This window comes from Bos javanicus, chromosome 24 (genome assembly GCF_032452875.1).
Source record: "Bos javanicus breed banteng chromosome 24, ARS-OSU_banteng_1.0, whole genome shotgun sequence".
Taxonomy (NCBI): Eukaryota; Metazoa; Chordata; class Mammalia; order Artiodactyla; family Bovidae; genus Bos; species Bos javanicus.
The window spans coordinates 53,974,756-53,983,811 of record NC_083891.1 but is presented as its reverse complement, the minus strand read 5'-3'; the positions used below and the strand labels follow the sequence as shown (position 1 = coordinate 53,983,811).

The 9,056-nt window shown below is 38.9% G+C and overlaps 1 protein-coding gene across 1 annotated transcript; it reads right to left on the bottom strand.

Annotated features, from left to right (window-relative positions):
• Positions 1–409: 409 nt before the first annotated feature.
• Positions 410–7,721, bottom strand: LOC133237765 (dynactin-associated protein-like). The gene is made up of 3 exons (XM_061400253.1): positions 7,457–7,721; positions 4,521–4,601; positions 410–3,656 (listed from the first exon to the last, which is right to left on the bottom strand). Exons 1-3 carry the CDS (start codon positions 7,511–7,513, stop codon positions 3,312–3,314), a joined length of 483 nt encoding a protein of 160 aa, XP_061256237.1. The 5' UTR covers positions 7,514–7,721; the 3' UTR covers positions 410–3,311.
• Between the last annotated feature and the right edge of the window lie 1,335 nt (positions 7,722–9,056).

Below are 9,056 nucleotides of genomic sequence, written 5' to 3'. Positions count from 1 at the left end.
GATTGGGATTGACAAATATTCACTGCTAGGCATAAAACAGATAACTAATGAAAATCTGCTGTTTAACACAGGAAACCCTACTCAGGACTTCCCAGGTGGCTCAGTGGTAAAGAATCCTCCTGCCCTGCAGGAGATGCAGGACACATGGATTCGATCCCTGAGTCGGAAAGATCCCCCAGAGAAGGAACCGGCACCCCACCTGGCAGGCTACAGTCCGTGGAGTTGCAAAGAGTTGACCCAACAGCTGGGTACTGATCACTGGTAGACTAACTCTACCCAGTGCTCCCTAGTAACACAAATGGGAAGGAAATCCGAAAAGGAGGGGAGACGTGTAGATGTGTAATTGATTCACTTTGCTGTACAGCAGAAACTAACACAACATTGCAAAGCAACTATACCCCAAGAAAAATTAATTTAAAAAGAGATTTTATTAAACTGTAGAAGTCTAAAGCAATAAATGAATCTGAGAGCTCATTCACAATTCCATTTTATAAAGCACAGAAATCTGATGATCTCGGATAACCCTTATTACAATATCCTCCAATATTTAACGTAGGAAATTCATTGCTAAGAGCGTATTTGTTAAACACAATGAAGTTATTCTCCCGGTTTTACCATAGTGCATTCTGTATAATCTTAAAGAGCAAAGGAAGAAAAGAACGGCTTTTATCACATCTAGCTATTTCTAATGGCTTCTAAGATATGAAATTTTCTTTTAAATTCTTTATTAATGGTACATTCTGAGATCTTTGTATTAAAAGTTTTTTTTCTTTTATATTGCAAAGCAAAATTTAAATCATATAAGGAAGTACATCTGAAACTAGGGAATTCAATCTTTCTTCTTCACAAGCATATAAATCAAAAACACAATAGAAATGAATTGATTTAAAACTCTACTAGTAGCCACGAAAAGGAATTAATGTGAGTGAGTTAAACTGAGGTGGATGAACCAGGAGCCTGTTATACAGACTGAAGTTAAGTCAAAAAGAGAAAAACAAATATTGTATATTAACACATATATATGGAATCTAGAAAATTGATCCTGATGACCTTATTTTCAGGGCAGGAATAGAGATGCAGACAGAGAGAAGGGGCTTGTGGACACAGTGGGGAAGGGGAGGGTGGGGTGAATGCAGAGAGGAGCGCTGACATAGATAGATACACTATTGCGTGCAAAGCAGAGAGCTAGCCAGGAGCTGCTGTGTGACATGGGGCGCTTGGCTCAGTGCTCTGTGACCACCGGAGGCGTGGGATGGGACAGAGGCTAAAGAGGGAGGGGATAAATAGAAATAGGAACCCCCCTGTAGCTCAGATGGTAAAGAATCTGCTTGCAATGCAGGAGACCCAGGTTCAGTCCCTGGGTCGGGAAGATCTTCTGGAGAAGGGCATGGCGACCCACTCCAGTATTCTTACCTGGAGAATGGACAGAGGAGCCTGGTGGGCTACAGTCCATGGGCTCGCAAAGAGTCAGACATGACTAAGCGACTAAGCACACACACATATACATAAATACTCGTGGCTGATTCACCTTGTCGTGGGGCAGAAGCCAACACAACACTGTAAAGCAATTGTCCTCTAATTTAAAAAAAAAAAAACTCTACAAGGGAGAAATGCATGCACACTTTCTCCTTTTAGCCCATTAATCTCATCTAGAGCTTTGTGAAATTTGTAAAATTTATATAATGCCGTTTATCATTCTTAAATTCTATTATCAAATAATGTTGGTAAACTGTTTGAAAAACTTTTCAAAATCTCAAAATTTTACATTTTCCTGTGTCTGAGAAATAATACTAGCTTCCCTAAAATAACAATTACCTAGAAAATGACCACATTTCTAATTTTTCTTTGGCAGAGCATAATTACTCAATAAAGCCCCAAGGTTTGTGTAATTTACATGTTCTATTATTGGCTATAGCAAATGAACCTAGAATGGCATATAACATAAAATCTTTTAATGCTTTTGGAACCTATTTAGAACCTCCGATGCTGTGCCAAAGAGATCCTGGATCTGCTGCCACCCGTAGGGTCTGAGTCTGAACAGGAGCTGCCTTCTCTGAACCAGTCTTCCTCTTTTGTAGAGTTTGGAAGTTGAGGATGGAATGGGCAGGTTGATTTTAACCCCAAAGTCTCCAGAATAAAGTGATTATGTTTCTAGTGAGTGTTAAACACTCTAAATACAAGTAACATTGAACAAGGGTCTTGTGTTTCACACCAAATTATAAGCCATGTGCCGTCAAATTTACAAAGTATAAGACAAAATAAAAGTTCAAATTTTATAAGCAGCAGTTTATAATACTTTAAGCAAAATATAAAGTACAGAAAATAATATTGATAATATCAGAAAAAAGTATAGAGAAAATACACCATTTGTTATATTTGAAGTGTTTCTAAGTGTGTTTTGGATTTTCAATCTATTCAATCCCCTTAGCCCTCTCGTTTTGTGTTTTAATGATCTCCCCTTAAACTTCCACCTTTGTTTAACTTTCAGCCCTTCTCTGAAACATTTCTCATTTCTAACCTCATTAATGTGCCCTCCTTTCACCCAATAGTAAGAAAGCTTCTGTAATGATGAATAGTTCCATAATAATTTGTGTTCGTTAACCACATTAATTGAACACTTTCTTGTTGCCCTGCTGCTGCTGCTAAGTCGCTTCAGTCGTGTCTGACTCTGTACGACCACATAGACGGCAGCCCACCAGGCTCGCCCGTGCCTGGGATTCTCCAGGCAAGAACACTGGAGTGGGTTGCCATTTCCTTCTCCAATGCATGAAAGTGAAAAGTGAAAGTGAAGTCGCTCTGTCGTGTCTGTGTCTGACTCGTAGCGACCCCATGAACTGCAGCCTACCAGGCTCCTCTGTCCATGGGATTTTCCAGGCAAGAGTACTGGAATACAAATACCGAGAAGAGTCAAGTATATGAGATTGGGAAATAATCAACAACTGGATCGTAAATACTGGCTTGAGAACCAACATCCAGGAGGCAGGCAGCTTCTCCAGCAATTGAAATCCTCACTAATGAGATTAAGATGGGGTGTACAGGATGAAAGGAAACTCTGGGCCCTAGCCAGGATGAATCAACTGAGCTCAGTTTAAATTTTTCTTTTCCAATCATTTGAAGACTGGAGGGTCCTCGACTGAGAACACTGACGTCATTCTCATATGGGACACAGCAAATGACTGAGCAAGAGGGCAAGTCTCATAAAGCTAAACATTTTGGAACCTCTCGGCTGGAGGGGAGAATACCTTGGACATGCCTCATTCAGGATCAGTGGATGGATCCGGTTTGAGGAGGGCTAAAGACCCCTCCAAATGTCATTCTTCATCTTCAATTTCAACTTCGTGGACCAACGTTGAGCTCATGGTCGTCTCTGTAGGAGCTGGGAGCCCCGGGGTAGAGGAGCTGTGGTTGGTCCCCGGGGTAGGAGGCAGAGTGCTCTGAGATACAGGCAGGGAGGATGGGCCCGGAGATGGGGCAGCACCAGGAATGCAGGCGACATGATTGGACTTGCCGTCGGCATGAATGACGATGGTGGTGCCGGCGGCGGGCTTACCCAAGTGGACAAAATAGAAGAGCAGAACAACAAGGGCTGTGGCAATGAGACAGGCCAGCAGACACAGCAGAAACGTTTTCCAGGGTGACCTCGGCTTTGCCGTCGCCTGCACAGGGTCATGAAAAGTGAACATTTCAGCAAGAACACAGTGGTAACTTAGGCAAATGATTTCCATTAGAATATGGCTATTTTTTAAAATTACTACAAATGCTATAATTTAAATGAATAAATCATCTCTCTCCCTCTCTCTCCCTCTCTCTTTCACACACACACACACACACACACACATACATATACACGCCTTGTCCACAAGTGCATAAGGACAAAATGTCCCCTCTTAGTTAACCCTTTGTATTAAAGCAATAAAGGCATCACCTTAAACTGCAAATAGGTTGCCTCAGGAATATATCATGTGATGACCTCATATCAGCTACTATACTTACAGTATAAATTAAATTATCTAATTGGCCATCCAGGAGAGAAAAACCAAAGACCGATCAGAACATGGAGACTGGTTATCTTGGAGTGATGGAAAGTGACCCGTATTTGGCTCACTGTCATCTCCCATTTTCAAATGACATTTTGAGATTTTGTAACTAGAAAATGATTCATTAAATACATTTTTGATCTTTTAAACATAAACAAAAGAAAGTTCGCTGTGCTTAGAAAGACATCAAAGTATAAAAATGATCAGCTCTGGTACGGAGCAGGATTTTACAGGAAAAGACTACAGCACTGATAAATTACCAGGCCAGTGGGCCCCCTGCATTGCTCAGAGCTTGTGGAGTTACGGGGGTGAGGGGGTGCCCAAGGAGCACGGAGCCACTGAAGGGCAGGCAGTTGAGGAGGAGCTGAAGGAGAGGAGAACCCTTCAGAGGGGCTGAGCGAGCAGAGCCTGTCTACCTTGCCTTGCCATCACCTCAAAGGACCAGTGAAGACGCCCCCCTGCCCCCCAGACCCCAAATCTCACCCACTGCGGCTGTAAGGTCACAACAGGCAATCTACAACCACAGTGTGTTCCTTCGTTTGAACCGTAGGGATTTCTGGGTAGCTGCAGAGAAAGAATGTTAACATCAACAATTCACCAGCCCTGATTTTTAAGGATGAAGAAAATTTATTTGATCTAGGCACATAAATTCATAAAACATGTAAAAAATCATTGAATCCAATATGTATTCCAGGAAGAACTGACCAAGATCTAGGAAAATCTGAAACTCTAATAAACAGTTTCATGATGTGAATTATACAAGTACATTTTTCATATTAAATGATCAAAGAAGGAAAATAATCATCTCAATGCTCACTGCTCATTTAACAAATTTCAGCATTTAAAAGTGGTAAAAGCAGACAAATGATACCAACCCCAAAGAACTAGAAGAAAAGAATAACTCCCAAATGTGATGAGCAATGTGACGAGGTCATTACCTCCAAGCAATGACCATAATATTTAACAGTAAAACATTCAGAGACATTCCTTTAAAGTCAGGAGAAGAGAAGAATATCTCCTGCCACCAATTTCGGGTACTGGTTTTCTAGAAGTTCTCATCAGTGCGTATAAATAAGGGAAATGTGAAGACAAAATTAACATTATTTGCAGATGATATGATTGCCCTCAGTTCAGTTCAGTTCAGTTCAGTCTCTCAGTCGTGTCCGACTCTTTGTGACCCCATGAATCACAGCACTCCAGGCCTCCGTGTCCATCACCATCTCCTGGAGTTCACTCAGACTCACGTCCATCGAGTGATCACATCCATGATTGCCCTACAGAACCCCAAACAATTAGCCAAATACTCTATAAATTATAAAGTAATAAGATCTCATCAAATTGGTTATAAAAGTACAGAACATATGTGTAACGGCACTGTTTTATGTGTGGGTATCTGTATGTGTAATAGCAACTGCTATTTCTGGTAGTAGGAATGCATTTTAAATGGCTAAGCCTACAGTGGAAATTTGCTGTATGACTCAGGGAACTCAAACCGGGGCTCGAGACCAGGGCTTCCTCAATCTAGAGGGGTTGAAAGGGTGGGAGGTGGGAGGGAGATTCAAGAGGGATAGGACATATGTACACCTATGGCTAATTCATGTTGAGGTATGCAGAAATCAAGTCAATATTGTAAAACAACTATCAACCAATTAAAAATAAATAAATATAATTAAAAACAAACACAAAAATAAAATGGCTAAGCCTATAAAATGCCATACAACTTATGTAAAGAAGACCAAAAAACTTTACTAAAAAGCAAAAAGACAACTTGAATAACATCTTCTAAGAAAAGATTTCTGTAGTATAAGCTCTCAATTCTCTGAATATAAATTGAGAAAAATTTCATATGATAAAGCAATCAAAAGAATAAAATTAAATTGGATGGGGGGCAAGAAGCAAAATATTAGCAGTTTCTTTTTCCTCTGGGAGGAGTCATGGGTGATTTTTAAATTTTTTATTAGTAATTTTCTGTTTTTTCCAAATGTTCTAAAGTAAGAAAACAAACTCATAAAGAATTAAAAGAAAATATTCTACCCCTTGTTTCAGGGAATATAAGAGGTTGCCAGTCAGATTACTAAAAAATAGGAAATCCAAACGATTCCTTTTCATGGTCTCAGAGGTTGGTTTACTGGGTATTTTGCATAATTAATTATTTGACTTAATGGAATAAATTGCATAAATGTTTTTGACATGTGGGGAAAGGAGAAGGAAATAAAATGATGTACATATGATATTAAAGCAATGGAATTTTGCAGCTTCCATGGAATAAGAGGCATCCTATAAATCAGGTTTATGGTCATCTAGATATTGGATTCCCAAACTGAACACAAATACAACCTTCAAGTTGCAAAACAATTCTTATACCTAATCATATCTTCATGTTTATCTTGTCTGACTTTTCTCTTGGTTCGACAACGTCAAGTTAATTATAAAATCCATTCTCTTTGTTAGAAAGCTAGTACTCAAGTTTTTTGAAAAGTAGCATCTTGTAAAGAAATGATTATATATGTGAGCAACCTGAGTTCAATTTCTGTCACTAGTCATTTATAAGATGAAAGAATTTGTGTGAATGATGAATGGGATCCTTAATATGTTCTAAGAAATATGATGTAACGTTTTAAGCATAAGTCCCCCCACCATGAGACATTTTCCATAAATTTCTACCTTGGAAACAGGTAGGCCAATGAGAATAAATATTTTCATTGGATTTAAATATGTATGAATATAAACAATATTGTTAATATCTGCTATAAATATAACACTTCAAATCATCTACTAAAATCTTGTCCACTGACATGTTATTATAAATTTCTGATATAAATATAAAAATTTAGGCAAAAAGTCTAATGTACAATTATCAAATGATGGTATAGCACAATTGCTTACTACAATTGGTACTACGTAACTCCCTCAATACTTGTGCCTCCTATTAGTAACATCCAGATTCCATTCATCCTCTAATAGTAAACATTAGGAAAAAAATGCAAGTTCAGCTTGGGGAGGGTTAAAAAATAAATGTAGAAAGCAAGAATGTTAGATATGAAAGAAGACATAATTTTTTATATGAATATATGTTTCATATACTCCAAAGTGAATGACGTTTGCATTCCCATCAAGAGCGTGGAACATTCCAGTTGCCCCATATTCCTCCCCTGTGCTTGGTTGATACGGTCAGTATCTTCAATATTACCTGTGTAGAGGTATCTTGCTATGGTCTGATTGCATTTCCCTAAATGGTTCAGCATGTTGAACATTTCCAATGTGTTCATTTGCCAGCTGTGTATCTTCTTTGATAAAATGTTTGTAACAGTTATTTTCCAGTTGGTAGTGAATGTTGGCTGATATTTCCCTTGTTATAAATAACTAAGAAGACAATAAAGGAAATGTGTTAGGGGAAAAAAGGTATGCACACTACTCACCAACTCAGTCGGGTTTTGCTCCATATCCACAGCGTGCTGCTGTTGCTTGCCATCCATTCTGGAAGGGCTGCTGTCTCCCGTGGAGCTCCAAAGATATCTGTATTCACTCTGTGGAGTAGAAGTTAGGGAATACTGAATTCATGCTGAATTAGTCATTGTGTATTTACTCAATCTAGATCATGCAAAGTAATTGTCATCCGTTTCCTGGGAAATTTTCCAAATTCAACCCCAAAGTACACAACACATGTTAGTTGAGAAAAAAGTAGAAAAAATTTCCTCCCTTCCCAAAACAGCCTGCAGAAAATTATCTCAACTTTAGGACTCTAAGGATTCTGAGATGTAAACTCTTGCCTTCCTTATTTCACAAAATTTATTCAAAGTCACTGAAACTTGATTTCTCACAGGTGAGGAATTTAGTTTTTGCTTCTAAAAAGAAGCCTACAAAGCCACTCCTTGATTATGGATAGTGCAGAACTCTGTGGCTAAACAGAAGGCTTATGGTAATGACAAATTTCAAAAACCATCCAAAAATAAGACAATATTCAGATTACTGGATCATGATAAATGCAGGTGAATGATGAGTGAAGTCTTTTGTACCCAAGTCAGTAGCTCTCTTGAGATAGACGGGGGAAAGAAAACATCAGAATAGCTTTTACTAGAATTAAAGATAAAAATAGGAAATAAGTACACTTCAGTAGCTCTTAAGTATATAAATCAAGGATTATTCACAGTGAATCTCATCTGCTTCTTAGCACACCGTACCTGGCTTTAGGCTATGAAATGAATTTGTCACCATTTCTGATGAATCCTGATCTTTGAGAGGAGCAGGAATCAGAAAAGAAAGACCTTCGTTAGTACTTCTCCACTTCTCACAAGGGCAAGTGTACACGACAAGCATGCAAAAGTGAGGTGGGGTTTCAGAGCAATCTGAGAGTTCCTGCAGTCTGACCCTTTGGCAAACCGGCACGCAGTAGAGCCTAGGGAAAAAATGACAAGATCTTTTTCATTCATGCATTTCACATAGGCCAACTTTGGGTGGGGAGGCAGTCGCTAGTGGCACGAATTTTCCAAAATATTAATAAATTTACAAAGATCCTAGTTCAAGAGCAGACATGTCGTCTTGTACATAATAGCTGTAATTACAAAAAAAAAAAAAGTTATGTAACTGAATTCCAAATCTCTGAATTTCTCTCTAAGGAAACAATAAATGACTTATGCTTTAAATCACTCTCAGTTGCTTTTTTCTTTTTCTTTCTTCTTCTTTTTAACCATATAATCAGAACAAATCTTGTTTCATTAACACAGTGTTGTTCTGATTGGACCCGAGTCCACTAGTATGTAATGGTTGGAGAACTTGGGATTTTCAAACTATAATTCAAACTTCTCAGTTGTGGCATAAATCTTAGCGCAGCAAAGAATGAGACAGAGTACCTGGAAAAGCTAGCGTCAGGAACCTGGCTCCCTACCTTTCTAAAAAAACATGGGTGACTACGTTTCATTACCAGCTCCGTCTCTGTGTGTGTTCAGTCATGTCTGACTCTTTGCGACCCCATGGACTGTAGGCTCTTCTGTCCATGGGATTTCCCAGGCAAGAATACCA